This window comes from Setaria italica, chromosome IX (assembly GCF_000263155.2).
Source record: "Setaria italica strain Yugu1 chromosome IX, Setaria_italica_v2.0, whole genome shotgun sequence".
NCBI classification, from domain to species: Eukaryota; Viridiplantae; Streptophyta; class Magnoliopsida; order Poales; family Poaceae; genus Setaria; species Setaria italica.
Window position 1 is genome coordinate 46,885,283 of NC_028458.1, and position 16,151 is coordinate 46,901,433.

At 50.8% G+C, this 16,151-nt stretch overlaps 2 protein-coding genes across 2 annotated transcripts; one reads left to right on the forward strand and one right to left on the reverse strand.

The window, feature by feature from the left end:
- Nucleotides 1-1,102: 1,102 nt before the first annotated feature.
- Nucleotides 1,103-6,952, forward strand: LOC101784175 (sucrose synthase 4). Its single transcript, XM_004984383.4, has 14 exons — nucleotides 1,103-1,307; nucleotides 1,395-1,673; nucleotides 2,502-2,694; nucleotides 2,788-2,906; nucleotides 3,358-3,574; nucleotides 3,675-3,770; nucleotides 3,976-4,149; nucleotides 4,312-4,428; nucleotides 4,501-4,667; nucleotides 4,973-5,197; nucleotides 5,454-5,775; nucleotides 5,874-6,118; nucleotides 6,215-6,353; nucleotides 6,482-6,952. The coding sequence occupies exons 1-14, from the start codon at nucleotides 1,210-1,212 to the stop codon at nucleotides 6,518-6,520; spliced, it is 2,430 nt and encodes an 809-aa protein (XP_004984440.1). The 5' UTR covers nucleotides 1,103-1,209; the 3' UTR covers nucleotides 6,521-6,952.
- A 431-nt stretch (nucleotides 6,953-7,383) lies between these two features.
- LOC101756099 (E3 ubiquitin-protein ligase EL5) lies at nucleotides 7,384-7,962 on the reverse strand. Its single transcript, XM_004986945.3, has one exon. The coding sequence runs from the start codon at nucleotides 7,960-7,962 to the stop codon at nucleotides 7,384-7,386; it is 579 nt and encodes a 192-aa protein (XP_004987002.1).
- Nucleotides 7,963-16,151: the final 8,189 nt, after the last annotated feature.

Below are 16,151 nucleotides of genomic sequence, written 5' to 3' on the forward strand. Positions count from 1 at the left end.
GTAGCAGGCGCTCCTATAGGCTGTAGATCTCTTGAAGAGTGCAGTCGGCCATGACCTATAGCATCTGTTGGTGACGCCTACAGCGGCATCTCCCTCGTCGGTTTTGTCCCTTCTCTTGACCATCGCACCCTGTTACAGCGACCACACAAGCTCAGTGTGCCAACTGCTTCCACGCGTGGCTACGTAGAAAAAAGATGCAGCGTCTGTCCGACCGAGAACCGAGATTCATCACACTTGTAGTGCAGAGAGTACACAATGGAAAAGCCGAAAAGGTAAGGTTCATTCGGTGCACGCACGGGAGTACGAGCCGTGTGTGCTGTCGCTTCTGATCGAAAGGGGAGAGCGCGAACCGCGAGCCGGTCGCGCCCGGCGTTTACCATGCCATGATGGCAATGGCCAAGCCGTGCTGCCTGCGCGCGGCCAAATGGCTAATACCCACGTCAAAACGGTGCCACCGTCTCATCCGCTACCCACCCCGCGTGGCGCCGAGGTCTATTCTTTAGCCATTCCCCCGGGGCCCCGAACCCCAAGTCGCTTTCGGCGTTGCCGTTCCCTTCTCAGAAGCATCTGGTCGCTCGCTCCGTCGCTACGAGACCCCCACAAAACGGGGTAAAATGAAGGAGGAGAAGAAAAGGGAGACGGAACCGTCTCGTGGCTTCCATGCCTCTGGTCTACCACGGACGGGACCCAGCCACCCAGGGCGGCAGGGCGCCGATGCTGCACTAATCAAAGCAAAGCCACTTTTCCGGTGGGGCCCATTTGTCGGTCTCGAGTAAGGCCCCCACCTGCAGCGCCTTTCTTCCTTCGGACTTGGAAGTTTCATGTCACTGACATGCCGGCCCCGCTTGGGGGGCCCACGCATCAGCGAGGCACGGCCCAACGTTCTTTCTAGACGCCGCCACGCAAGTACGCAACCCGTCACGCTGAGGAGCATGTCACTAGATCCACTGACACTTGGGGCCCACGAACGGACGTGCGGGTCTGCGGGCACACGTTCGCGGTTCGCGTGGCGGGGCTACGCGTCCGCAGAGCGCTGCACCGCGCGGTTCCACGCGACCACGCCGCGTGCGTCGTATAAAGTTGGGCATCTGGCACCTCCCTGCTCTGTTCTCGCCTCACCACCACCACCGTCGCCACCGCACCACACCACCACTCGCGGCAGAGGGCCACCGGGCAGGAGCGCGCTTGAACGAAGCCGAGCCGGCAGCCATGTCGGCCCCGAAGCTGGACCGCACCCCGAGCATCCGGGACCGCGTCGAGGACACCCTCCACGCGCACCGCAACGAGCTCGTCGCCCTCCTCTCCAAGTAAGCGCCGCCCCCCAAAGCCCCGATCATCCCTCGCCGCTGGCCTCTGATTGTTCGGCTGTTCCTCTGATGCGGCGGCCGCGGCAGGTACGTGAACAAGGGGACGTGCATCCTGCAGCCGCACCACATCCTCGACGCGCTCGACGAGGTCCAGGGCTCCGAGGGCCGCGCGCTCGCCGAGGGCTCCTTCCTCGACGTCCTCCGCTCCGCGCAGGAGGCGATCGTGGTTCCGCCGTTCGTGGCCATCGCGGTGCGCCCGCGGCCGGGGGTGTGGGAGTACGTCCGCGTCAACGTGCACGAGCTCAGCGTCGAGCAGCTCACCATCCCGGAGTACCTGTGCTTCAAGGAGGCGCTCGTCGACGGCCAGTATGTGCTGCTTCCCCATCCCCTGTTCCTATCCTCTGCTTTGCTTTTTGAGGAAGTTTGTGGTGGTCAGTTTAATTTAGCGCGTTTTCGCGTCAAAGTGGTCGTGGTCACTAGTACTTTGTTGTTCGATTTGGTGGGCGGACGTGGGCCTATTGGGCGGTTACTCGTGGTTTCGGAGAGGGGAACATCACAAAATTCGGTCCGACTTCTCTAAGCAAAGTCACCGAAATAAACAATGATCTGAGTCCTGGTGAAATGCAGTCTGACTTTGCCGATTTTTACCGTAGCACACGTGCACTGAGCCATCCATCTGTGAACGAACTGACTAAAATCATCAAAAGTCACGAAGTACTGTTGAGCTCTGACTTTACTTCAGCAAGTCAGGGGATCACGGCGCACGGAAATACGGAATTGACTTGGGTCGGAGCAACAATAAACTGTTTCCTAAATTGTGGGTCAGTTGATTAGCTTTGTGGTGGCCCATTCACGTTGACGCTCCAATTGAGTGGTAAATATGGCAAATCTGTATTTTGTTTAGGCACATGCTTGAGGACGAAATAAGCTGCTAACAACTTTCGGACTATATCGTTTCCTAGATTGATGTATGCAATAAATTGGTAAAAAGTACCTTTCAGGGTTGATCTGTGGCTCTGTGCTAGAGACCGGAGCTTTGCTTTTGAGAGATCCCTGATATAATGAGCATCTTTTGCACTGTTTTTATGTTTAGCCGTAATATTCAGTATCACTTTGTTATAGGAGCATCTTAAGTATCCTGTCTATTCTTAGTACTCTTATCACCACAAATTTGAACTGTATCCAAAATGGCAGGCACAATGATCCCTACTTGCTTGAGCTTGACTTCGAGCCATTCAATGTCTCAGTCCCGCGCCCTAATCGGTCATCGTCTATTGGAAATGGCGTGCAGTTTCTCAATCGACACTTGTCCTCGATCATGTTCCGCAACAGGGATTGCCTGGAGCCCCTGCTGGATTTCCTCCGTGGCCACCGGCACAAGGGGCATGTAAGTTGTGCTACAGATGGAAATTTGGGTCTTACATATGTATGATGTTACTGTTGATACTGAAAGCTATACGTGTGTGGTTATTGGTTATAGGTTATGATGCTAAACGATAGGATCCAGAGCTTGGGGAGGCTTCAGTCTGTGCTGACCAAAGCTGAGGAGCACTTGTCAAAGCTCCCAGCTGACACACCATACTCACAATTTGCTTATCAGTAAGTTTGATCTACCACATTGAGCTGAATGCTAGTTTCCTATAGTACTTAGATGGTAGTAGTTTGGCACTTTTTGGTAGTGACTACTTGCTGGGGTTTGAGTTTCTCAATCCTGCAATGACCAGTTGTGAACTACTTTAGCTTTCAATTTGCTATAGGTTTTAGGTTTCTCAAAGCCGATCTAGAAACCTTTTTGACGAACAATACTTCCAACAACTTAAGTTTCATGTATACTCAGTTCTTCCAAACAAGCATTTGCTTGCCCTTGTGTAAGCATTATATACTGGTCATGTTGACATACCATCGATCTGGTTTTGCATATGTATCTTTTCTAGAATGAACTGCAGTATCTCTTTGACATATAATAAAATTTGATGGAATATGTCACATTCTAGAAGAACAGTTAGCTGTAACACATGTATATGTTTTTTTTTCTTTTGGTAACATTCAGATTTCAAGAATGGGGCCTGGAGAAAGGTTGGGGGGATACAGCTGAACATATCTTGGAAATGATTCATCTACTTCTGGATATCCTTCAAGCCCCTGATCCATCTACACTGGAGACATTCTTGGGAAGGATCCCCATGATTTTTAATGTTGTTGTAGTATCCCCTCATGGATACTTTGGTCAAGCTAATGTATTAGGTTTGCCAGACACAGGAGGACAGGTAAATTGAGGACGTTGACCATGATGTTTAACAGATCAATCTTTTTCACGACCCTTCACTGTATGTATCTCATGTCATGAGTTTACTTTGTTGGTGTCAGATTGTCTATATACTGGACCAAGTTCGTGCATTAGAGAATGAGATGGTTCTTCGGTTAAAGAAACAAGGGCTTGATGTTACCCCAAAGATTCTCATTGTAAGTTCATTTTTTATTTGACATGTTTCAAGTTTAGCATCGGTAGGAGCTATATTTTCTCTGTACATGCTGAGTTGCTTTGTTCAGCTGTTCCATTCTATTTTTTGGTGCTGTTGTATACTGGTACAGTTTCTTTTAACTTTCTTAAAGGAAAAAGAAGCACTTTTAATTATTTTTTTCATTTTCTTTTTATTATGTGGTTCAGGTTACTCGGCTGATACCAGATGCAAAAGGGACATCATGCAATCAGCGGCTTGAGAGAATTAGTGGAACACAGCATACATACATATTACGAGTTCCTTTTAGAAATGAAAATGGTATACTGAAGAAATGGATATCAAGATTTGATGTCTGGCCATACTTGGAGAGATTTGCTGAGGCGAGTATCATTGGTTCCGTATTGTTCTTTACAAACATTGATTCCTCATATGCATAACTTCTCTGTGTATCAGTTTTTTAGTCTTGCCTGAGTTTTGCTACTTCAATACAGTGTTTTTGTTTCTCATTTGATAAAAGGCTGTAATTATTTTGTTTTACACAGGACGCTGCTGGTGAAATTGCTGCAGAATTACAGGGCACTCCGGACTTCATAATTGGAAACTACAGTGATGGAAATCTTGTGGCATCCTTGCTGTCTTATAAGATGGGAATTACCCAGGTATGACTTGTTAATTTTACTTGTGGTCTTGCACTTGTTTCTTCACTAATTATACCAGCACATTCCTTGCAGTGCAATATTGCTCATGCTCTGGAAAAGACAAAATATCCAGATTCAGACATATACTGGAAGAAGTTCGATGAGAAGTATCATTTCTCTTGTCAATTCACTGCTGATATAATTTCTATGAACAATGCTGATTTTATCATCACCAGCACATACCAAGAAATTGCTGGAAGGTTTTCTTCTCTTTCCTGTTGGCCGTTGTAATTAACTTTTTGACTTCATCATTTGCTAATTAATTTGATCGCACAAATAAGCATATTGAATCAAGTACACACATGCAACTAATATACTAACTTTTCTTAAACGAAATAATATGCTAATTTTAAGATACCGTATTGGTTGTAACCAGGTAGGATGTGCAAATGTACAATCCAAGCTTTTCAAATTACTCTTGCATGGGTTCTTATCACATATGGATACTAGCTATCATTCATTTCCTAGAAGATGCTCATACTTATTTTAATTTTTTTCATCTCAGCAAAAACACTGTTGGACAGTATGAGAGCCACACAGCTTTTACTCTTCCTGGTCTGTACCGTGTTGTCCATGGGATTGATGTCTTTGATCCAAAGTTCAATATAGTCTCTCCTGGAGCGGACATGTCAATATATTTTCCACACACTGAGAAGGCCAAGCGGCTCACTTCTTTTCATGGTTCAATAGAAAGTTTGATTTATGATCCAGAGCAAAATGATGAACACATGTGAGTACTTTATGTTACTTTGGTCCTTTTTTGAGGTTCTTTAGTTAAGGAGTTTATGTGGATGTCTCCTGCAATACTTTTCTAATTTGGTCTCTGAAGTCACTGCTGATGGTATGGTTACTGGTTTGGGTCGTTTTAAGATTTATTTTTCGTGATAATGTACTTGACACGATTTTTATTTGGAGGATTGTAGATACTGTTGACATATTGCTCTTTGATTATTTCTGACAATGACAATTGTTCCTCTAATTTGCAGTGGGTATCTGGATGACCGATCAAAACCCATCCTCTTCTCCATGGCAAGACTTGACAGGGTGAAGAACATAACAGGACTGGTTGAAGCTTTTGCTAAATGCTCTAAGCTGAGAGAGCTGGTAAACCTTGTTGTCGTCGCTGGGTATAATGATGTAAAGAAGTCCAAGGACAGAGAAGAGATTGCAGAGATAGAGAAGATGCACGAACTTATTAAAACCTACAACTTGTTCGGGCAGTTCCGTTGGATCTCTGCTCAGACAAACAGGGCCCGCAACGGCGAGCTCTATCGCTACATAGCTGATACTCATGGTGCCTTTGTACAGGTAGGCTCTGAACTTTACAAGTTAGTGGTTCTTCTATAGATGACATAAGGATGGTTCAAGTGGCTTCCATACTGACTTGAGACGTCATACTACTGCAGCCAGCATTTTATGAAGCATTTGGTCTCACTGTCGTGGAGGCCATGACCTGTGGACTTCCTACTTTCGCGACACTCCATGGAGGGCCAGCTGAGATTATTGAGCATGGCATCTCAGGCTTCCACATTGACCCTTACCATCCTGATCAGGCTGCTAACCTGATGGCTGATTTCTTCGAACGAAGCAAGCAAGAACCCAACCACTGGGTGAAAATATCTGAAGCAGGACTTCAGCGCATATACGAAAAGTCGGTGCTGCCAATCCTGTTAGTGAGCATGAGTGCGTGCCTTCTTTTTCACATGGTCTCGTGTGTGATGTTTGTTTTCTCTGTGGCACATACCAGGTACACATGGAAGATTTACTCTGAGAGGTTGATGACATTGGCTGGGGTCTACGGTTTCTGGAAGTATGTTTCGAAGCTCGAGAGGCGGGAGACAAGGCGATACCTTGAGATGTTCTACATATTGAAGTTCCGCGAGCTGGTAGGCTCTGTTCTCAACTCTGTTTGCTCAATATGCCGTTCCACCAAGATTAGATTAACTAGAAATCTATCTAAACAGTGCACTACTTCCTTGTAAGATTGATTGGCTTCTGCTTTCCCTACATGCAGGTGAAGACGGTGCCGCTTGCGATTGACCAGCCACAGTAACTCCCATTCTGGAGCTCGCAGCTTGCTCCACTGTTATGTAGTAGTACTTGGGACAAAACTGAAGCTTATCAGAGGGAAGGAGATGCAGTGATCAAGGTGCGGCGGACGATAATAACTAATAAAATGTGCTTGCGCGCCCGGTCTGTCTTGTGCTGAACCTGGTGCCTCCGTGACTACATTGGCTGAACATGTTGGGTTATGTGTACATATGTGATTCGCCTGTAGCGTCAGGCTGCAGTTGTCTGGTATTGTAGCTCTTATTACTGTAAAACTTTTAAGCTGTTGGCTGCAATTTCTCTGCAAGGCAGGCAGGCAGGCACTGGTGAAGTGCTGATAACACAGCTTACTCTGTTGACAGTGAAGGAACGTGTGGGAAAAATTAGTTTACCTGCTCTCAGTAAATAGCCGCATCATGCCGGTAATTTCTTGCTATGGAGAGAACCAGTCTGGCTAGTGCCCTTTGATTTACGGAATTACGGGGCTACAAGGTGCACACGGCACAGCACGGTTTCGCGGACAGGCATGGGTCGCATACTCAAATGTCCCCGGTGTGCTACCGTCTGACTGTTGCCGTTGTCGGTGGTCTTGTGTCCGTCGTAAATTCCTTATGGGTTCTGTCTGATGCCGAACGTCGGAACGTGCCTTTTGATTTCGCCCGTGGCAAGGTTTTCTTTATCAATTGGCCTTACAAAATGGGTGTGTCAAGTGCCAATTGCCACAAGTACGATTCAAGAAGAACAACCAAGAAAGCAAGTTCACATGTAACATTTCCATGATCGAAATATTCTATTCGCAGCATTTTTACGCGGACGTACAAACGCAACGAGCAGTTGCAAGTTCGGCACAGGGGAAGAAAATGGGGGCTACCATACGCTGCTGCAGTACTGCGGAGCCTCTCCGGCGCTCTGCCCCGAGGCGGCCGCGGCCACCGCGGCGCGGCAGAGCGGGCACGTCGAGTTGACGCGGAACCACGCCTCGATGCACTCCGCGTGGAACCCGTGCCCGCAGCCCGGCACCAGCCGCGTGGCGGCCTCACCGTCCCCGAGCTCCGCCAGGCACACCGCGCAGTCGACCTTCTCCGCGCCGAATCCCGCCGCCGCCACGCGCACGAACACCGGGAGCGGCGACGACGTCGCCTTCGTCGTCGCGCGAGGCGTGCGGCGCGCCGCCTCCCCTGCCACGTAGGCCGCCGCCCCGTCCCGAGACGGGCATGACGGTGGCGGAGTGGACGCCGACGAGGAGGAGGAGGTAGCTGTAGCGGCAGCGCTGGAGGGACCGCCTCTGCGTTCGTGCTTCAGGCACTGCCAGATGAAGCGCCAGAAGAGGCAGAGCAGGATGAGGAAGACGCTGACGGCCGCGAGCGCCGTCGAGGCGCGGTTGGAGACGCCGGCGTGCCCGTGCGACGCCGGCGCTGGGGCAGTGCCACCGCCATCGGCGTCCATCGTCGTGTCTCGGCCCCTAGCAAGTTACACCGCGCGCTGCTGACAAACTAGCAGGTGGTCGATCGCCGCCACGGCGCGTAAGCGGCGAGCTATTTAAGGGCGTGCCGTGTCGCGTGCGTGTAAGGCGTGTACCATACACTACGTTCCCGCTTCTTTAAGCAGGATAATCCTAATTGGTCCGCTCTAATCAGACTGATAGGTTCCCATTTACAGCATTAGATATAGATGTCTTCCGTCCATATCAGCCTATCAGGCGATCGAGAGTAGTTCATACCATATTGACTGCGTCCACGAATGATGCGTGCTCATCATGTGCCTCCACGCCGTTGGGTTGGAATAATCCTTTCATTCCTTGGCAATTAGACACAGAAACCATGAAATTAGGCTTCGGTGGTTGAGATAATTTTGTTTAATACTCGAGTAGTCCTAATATAATGCCAAAGTCGAAACAGCGATCCACCTAGCTGTAACCTTCGATCTAGCTAGCTGACGCGAAGTCACATGCAGTACAGTGAAAACTGAGAAGCAGTACTCTCTCTATCCCAAATTTTCAAATTGTAAGTCGTTTTGGTATTTCTAAATTCATAGCTTTTGCTATTTATATATACACTATGTTCATATCTAGATCGTTTGAGCTTTATCTTTATTGGATATGGCCATATTTTTTATTGATATACTGGACTTGTGAACATTTCCACAGACCTAATCAAGGAACCCTATTTCGTATGGCCAGGAAACTAAGAATCTTGTAAGCAGCATCAAGGAAGTGCTCTCTTCTTCGGTTCTTCCCAGGAAGACTACAGTACTGTAACGTCATCCACACGCCAAAGGGATTCTGAAACAACTCAACAAGACTGTAAATAACCAATTCAACAGGCAATTTTTCTTTTCCATCTCATTCAGCTTGAAGAGCATTGCTGGGAGATGAATTGATGTACAGCTTCATCTCAGTCACTCCTTGAAATTTTGGTTGTAACTGACAAAAGTACTGGTTGTAGAAAAGGCAAAAGCAGTTGATCTTGAGGTCATAGTTAGTACAGGGTAGTGATCAGAAAGCATCTCGCGAAGAACTGTAAAGATTTGGTTTCCTAAACTCGGTAGGCTTAAGATTGTGGTATCAATTGGGGAAAGTGAGAACTCAGAACCGGCAAACCTCGGCCGGGAGTAGACGGTGGATTCATCCGCACGATGTTTTGATCTCGTCAGAACCTAGAAGACATGGATGTATGAATGAGTACATATGGCGGAGAATTGAATCACTAGCCATTTTCTTTCTGAAGTATACGAAACAGTAGGTGTCACTGTGCGTATCTTCTCTATCTGTGATCATTCAAACTCCAAGTGCACATGCCTTGTTTTAAACTAGGTGAATATGCAGGATTCGAGAATCACACACTGATGACATGCCTCTTGTGGTATTTCTTCGATGATAATGGAAATCGATGATACATATGAATGGTTGCAATTTATCAAAAGACACTGAGATTGGGACACAATCATAACCAATTGTCCTGAAGGGAAAGAATAACAGTGTGCTGAATAATATCAAGCCCATTCGTAAGATATCCATGGACAATTGAGAACAGTGGACAGTAGGTAGTATTGTCAGTCAGCAATCTATCTCATTCCCAATTTTCGCTCTCTGCCCTTATTTCTCAAGAAACATCATCACTCAGACGGGCATAGAGGTGAAGTATGAGGTCTGAAGGATGAATAAAAGATTGACTTTAATGTCCTTCAGAATTTCCTACTCTGTAAAGATCCATTCTATTGAATTTCACAACAGAGAAACTGAACCATGAAAACATCAAAAGGATAGGCCAAACGCATCAGATATGCGCTGTTTTCGATGTTGGTAATCCTACTTTGTTCAGGGTAGTGTCAGGTCTGTTCTTTTGCTTTCAATAACTTGAGCTCATGAGTGAGCGCGTCTTAGGGAGCCTGATGCATGCTAGAGTTCATGCAGCGGCTTAGTTAGTTCCGGTTTTTCAGAGTCTTAGCGCACGGCATGAAACCTCGTCATGGGATGGCGCGACAAGTCTGGGCAACATGGCGTGCGTGCGTTCATGGAGTTAGCGGCTGCGGCCGGTAGTTTGTTTCCTCTATTTAAGCAATGAAAGATTCAGAAAACGTCGCTTGGTTGCGGCACAAAAAGTTCTTTGCGTTCCAGGTGTTCGCGTGCGTTTGTGTGTGTTCCAGGGGTTGTCTTCTTCGTCTCCGGCGAGCAATTGCCGGCGGTGTAGGCTTCAATTGGCATCAGAGCCAGTTACCAGCGCTGGGACCGCGATCAAGCAATCAAGTAGGCGTTCATGGCGCGTCCACGCTCGGCCTCGCCACCACGGCGGACTCGCTGGCAGACGCCGCCACCGTTAGGGACACACGGTGGTGCGGAGCCGCAGTGGAACTAGCGAAGGCACACCCGAAGGCAGCGGTGGCCGTGGCGAGAGAGGTCTGGTGATCCACTGTGTCACCAAGGAGATCAGCAGCGGCGGCTCCTTCCTGGTGCTCACGAAGACGAACTACTTCGACTGGGCAGTGCTCATGCTCGTGATGCTGCAGGCAAGGGGCTTGTGGGTGGCGGTGAGCATGGGCACCGACGACTACGTGGAGGCCCGCATGGCGCTGGAGGTGGTCTCCAAGGCGGTCCCGGCAGAGATGATGGGGATGATTGCCAACAAGGCGACCACCAAGATCGCGTGGGACGCGATTAGGAGGATGCACATCGGTGTGGAGCGCGTCCGCAAGGCCAAGGCGAACACACTGCACCGTGACTTCAACGCCCTTAAGTTCCGCGACGGGGAGACGGTGGATGACTTCGACATCCGGATCAACGGGCTCGTGAATCAGCTCGCAGTCCTCGTCGACGGCTGCACTGAAGAGGAGATCGTTCGCAAGTTTCTCCAGGCGCTTCCCATGAGGTATTGTCAAATTGCCATGTCAATTGAGACCCTACTTGACCTTAGCGAGCTCTCGGTGGAGGAGCTGATCGGGAGGCTCAAGGCGGCAGAGGAACGCCACGACCTCGGCGGAAGCAGTGGCGCGACAGGCTGGCTCAACCTCACTGAGGAAGAGCTAGTCGCGCGCGTCACGCCGCGGTTGCAGCTCGGTGGTGACGGCTCATCCTCAGGGTCAAGCCAGCGAAGGGGCCGCGAGCGAGGATGGGGCAAGGGCCGCAACGGATGGAGTGAACGGGCCCATCGAAGATGACTAGTGCAAGTACTACGGCAAGAAGGGCCATTGGGCCTGTGAGTGCCGCAAGAAGAAGCGTGACGAGGCGGCCCATGTAGCCCAAGCTGAAGAAGGGGAGGAGCCCATGTTGATGCTTGCCACTGCAGAAGTCAATGCCACCTCATCCTCCCAGCCACCACCACCCGCATCGCCATCGAGGTCGGTGGAATCTGCCCCGATCCACCTTGAGGAGAACAAGCTCTTCGTTCAGCTGGGCGATGGGCGCGAGGGGGAGTCCACCCGATGGATCCTCGACACAGGGGCCACCAACCACATGACGGGCACACGGTCTGCCTTCTCTGAGCTGAACACCGGCATCCATGGCACCGTGAAGTTTGGTGATGGCTCCGTCGTTGGCATTGAAGGGCGCGGCACTGTCCTCTTCAAGTGCAAGGATGGGGAGAACCATGCGCTCGAGGGGGTGTACCACATCCCACGCCTCATCGCCAACATCATCAGCTTGGGGCAGCTCGACGAGGGGCGGTACAAGATCCCGATTGAAGATGGCATGCTCAGGATCTGGGACCAGCGATAGCGATTGTTGGAGAAGGTGACGCGCGCGGCGAACCGGCTCTACGTCCTCAAGCTCGACATCAGGAGGCCGGTGTGCCTAGTGGTGCAGGGAGGTGGTGCGGCATGGTGCTGGCACGCGAGGTTCGGCCACCTGAACTTCCGCACACTCCAGAAGCTGGCCCGTGAAGGCATGGTGTGTGGGTTGCCGCACATCAACCACATCACCAAGTCTGCGACAGCTGCTTGTCCGGGAAGCAACCGCATCTCGCGTTCCTGTCCGAAGCAAAGTATCGCGCGGAGAACAAGCTCGAACTGGTCCACGACAATCTCTGCGGGCTAGTAACGCCGGCAACATCGAGCGGCAACAAGCTGTTCCTCCTCCTCGTTGACGACCTGAGTTGCTACATGCCTACATGTGGCTGGTGCTCCTGAGCTCCAAGGACCAAGCTGCAGATGCCATCGTGCGGTTCCAGGCGGGTGCTGAAGTGGAGGCCGGGAGAAAGATGCACACGCTGCACATTGACCGTGGCGGCGAGTTCACGACGCATGCGTTCGCGAAGTACTGCACTAGGCAAGGAGTCGTACACGCCCCTAACAGAATGGGGTGGTCGAGCGGTGGAATCAAACGGTGATAGGGATGGCTAGAAGCATGTTGAAGGCGAAGGCGCTACCGAACTGGTTTTGGGGGAGGTGGTCACCACGGCCGTGTTCATCCTGAACAGAGCTTCCACGCAGAGCGTCGATGGCAAGACTCCGTATGAGGTATGGCATGGCTCCAAGCCCCCCGTCCACTTCCTCCGCACTTTCGGCTGTGTTGCACATGTCAAGAACGACGGCAAGCACCTCGCCAAGCTCGATGATCGGAGCACGCCCATGGTCTTCGTCGGCTACAAACCAGGAACAAAGGGGTACTGCTTCTACAACCCGGAGTCGCGTCACGTCCATATCTCCCATGATGCTGTGTTCAAGGAGGATCGAAGCTGGGACTGGGGCGCACAGAAGGGAGCCGGGCCGGTTGACGGCGACAAGCCTTTCCACGTCAAGTACATGATGGTGTCCGCAGGCTCTGGCTCATCGGGGGAGCGTGGAGCCGAGGAAGTGACGCTTGGGTCTACATCACCAATCTCTCCGGTGCCATCAGTAGTTGCGTCGCCATGAACACCTACAACGGGGAGCATGACGACGCCCATGGGAGGCCAGGGGCCACGCATGCCCACCACGGCGGTGCCACTCGACACACCAGGGGAGGCGATGGAGTTTGCCTCGACATTGAGCGGGGCGCTGGACCTTGATGCAGAGCACGACGACGATGCGTCTCTACGATTCTGCACCCTCGATAACGTCCTTGGCCCCTCGTCACCACCAGGCTTGGCTGGGCGGACCCTAGACGAAGAGCTGATGCTCGCGGTTGGGGATGAGCCCACGACATTTGAGGAGGCACGCGGCGATGAAAGCTGGAGGAAGGCGATGCTCGAGGAGATGGCCTCGATCAAGAAGAACAGCACATGATTCCTCATCGACCTCCCACTAGGACATCGTCCAATTGGTCTAAAATGGGTCTTCAAATTGAAGCGCAATGAGCAGGGCATCATTGTCAAGCACAAGGCCTGGCTGGTTGCGAAGAGATATGTTCAGCAGGTCGGGGTCTACTACGACGAGGTGTTTGCGCCGGTGGCCGGGATGGAGTCTGTGAGGATGCTGCTCACCATGGTGGCATGGGGAGGCTGGCTTGTGCATCACATGGATGTCAAGTCAGCGTTTCTTAATGGTGATCTACAGGAAGAGGTGTATGTGCGACAGTTGCCTGGATTTGTGGCTGCTGGACATGAAGGGAAGGTGCTGAGGTTGAAGAAGGCACTGTACGGGCTCAAGCAGGCCCCGCGCGTGTGGAATCAGAAGCTGGACAGCAGCCTACGTGAGCTTGGCTTCACCAGATGCTCCAGGGAGCACGGGCTGCACACTCGAGGTGCGGCGGCGTCGTGGGTGGTTGTCGGCATCTACGTCGATGATCTCATCATCACAGGAGCCTGTGCGGAGGAGGTCAAGGCGTTCAAAGGTGAGATGTTGTGTCTGTTCCGCATGAGTGATTTGGGGTTGCTCTTGTACTATCTCGGGATCGAGGTGAAGCAGAGCAGAGGGCGCGTCATGCTAGGCCAAGCGGCGTACGCGCGCAAGCTGCTGGAGAAGGCCGGTCCGGAGGGCTGCAACCCCTGCCAGACCCCAATGGAGGTGCGCCTGAATTTCACGAAGGACAGTGCGGTGGCGGAGGTGGAAGCCGCCATGTACCGGAGCTTGATTGGAAGCCTGCGGTATCTTGTGCACACCTGGCCAGACATCACGTTCGCCGTCGGCTTCGTCAGCAGATTCATGGAGAATCCCAAGCAAGATCATCTGGCGGCCGTGAAACACCTCCTGCGATACATCTCCGGCACCATCAACTGCGGAATCATCTACACCGAGCAAGAGAACGAGGAGCCCCTCCTGGTGGGTTTCAGTGATAGTGATCTGGGGGGAGACATCAACGACAGGAAGAGCACCATGGGCATCATCTTCTTCCTCGACGGCATGCCAATCTCGTGGCAATCCCAGAAGCAGAAAGTGGTGGCGCTCTTGTCCTGCGAAGCTGAATACATTGCTGGCGCCGCGGCGGCGTGTCAAGCGGCGTGGCTCTTGCGGCTGATGGATGACATGACGGGAGCAAAGTCATCGCCGCCGAGCTTGAATATGGACAATATGTCCGCCATTGCACTCAGTAAGAATCCCGTTCTCCACGATAGAAGTAAACATATTGATACAAAATTCCATTACATACGTGAATGCGTGGAGAGCGGGAAGATCAAGCTGGACTACGCAAGTACTCATGATCAGCTTGCGGATGTCCTGACAAAGTCGCTCGGACGCGTGAAGTTCCAGGAGCTGTGCGAACGGATCGGCGTTGTCAAACTGAAGTGAACATACTAGGATCAGGGGTAGAATGTTGGTAATTCTACTTTGTTCAGGGTAGTGTTAGGTCTGTTCTTTTGCTTTCAATAACTTGAGCTCATGTGTGAGCGCGTCTTCGGGAGCCTGATGCATGCTAGAGTTGATGCAGCGGCTTAGGCCCTGTTTGGCACGGCTCCACTCCTAAATTCCAGCAACTCCATCAAAAAATTCAGCCAAACATCCCAACTCCAAAACTCCATGGAGTTGCCAACTCCATGGAGCTGTAGTGCAAATGGAGGTGGAGTTTTGAAGCACCTCTTTTGCTACTCCAGAAACCTCTCTTTTAAACCTCCTCGTGGAGTTGGTGGGTAATTACCCACCAATGCCACTGGTTAAAAAAAAACGTTTCATTCTATTCTCCCTTCTATTCTCCTGAGCCCCACTCGCCACCATATCCAAACATGCTTTCTAAAGATACACCTTGTACGTGCTTGTGCTGTGATCTGAGCTCTCTTCGAATATCAGAAAGGAAACAGAGCATTCAGGCTTCTGACAAATTCAGAATCTGGGCTGAGCTAGCCAATCTGCCAATGTGCCCCCGTTGCTTCGACCACAGACCACGGCGCCTCTCTATGTCGCCATGATCGACAGGCACAACTGGACGGCGATGAAAAAGTTGAATCCCACTAGTCACTCACTGCCATGTCAGCCGGAGCCTCTGCTGCTGGTGCAGCATTTCAGAGAGCAGCCTCTGCACTTCTTGCTTCCGGGCGGTGCTTGCTGGCAGCGGCGGGCGCCATCGCCACGAGCACCGTCGGAGGCAGAGTGTGTGTGGAATCCCCACAAAAGCGTCTCGGATCCAGCACCGCCGGAGCTCGTCATGGCCAGTGGATGTGAGCTCAGTCGCGGGGCGAATCCGCGAATGGCGCGCGTCTGGCGTCCGGTCAGATACGGCTGCAGGTGTAGCTGGGTGGGTGGAGAGCTTAGTGGTCCTAAGGATGGAGCTTGACGGTTCTGGGACGACTGCGGGCGGCGCTGGATGGGCGGGCGGCCCCTGATATATCTGACCGGACCAGGGGCTTATATGAAAACTAGGCGGATTGGCGCGCTTTGCGCGCCTATACCCAAAAAAAAAACTCAATCGGAAGTAGCTAGTGATGAATAATACTCTTATAGTGATCTTTAAAAAACTGTAAGAAGCTCCTCCAACTTAAGAGTACATGTATCATATAAAAAAATATATACTTTAAAACTGTAAACCTGTATTGAATGGTTGCCCATTTTGAAGAAAACTCCAAAAATAGTAAAGACATGTAGAAATTATAAAAAAAAAGAGCGAAGGAATTGCACAGCTATTAATAATTTGATTCTCAATTATCTAAGATCGTGCACACCGTGTTCAATAGTTGATCAATAATAGTAAGAATGGTCTAAGTACCATTCACCATTGAGACATCTATAACGGGTTGATCTGGTAAAACAATCAATTTCAATAAAAGAGATGGAAAAGTGCAAAGATTCTCCAT

Coding starts and splice junctions, on each gene's coding strand:
- LOC101756099 (XM_004986945.3), bottom strand. CDS start 7,962: ATGGACGCCGATGGCGGTGGCACTGCCCCAGCGCCGGCGTCGCACGGG.
- LOC101784175 (XM_004984383.4), top strand. CDS start 1,210: ATGTCGGCCCCGAAGCTGGACCGCACCCCGAGCATCCGGGACCGCGTC. Junction 4,429..4,500: donor ATAAGATGGGAATTACCCAG/GTATGACTTGTT, acceptor CATTCCTTGCAG/TGCAATATTGCTCATGCTCT. Junction 4,668..4,972: donor TACCAAGAAATTGCTGGAAG/GTTTTCTTCTCT, acceptor TTTTCATCTCAG/CAAAAACACTGTTGGACAGT.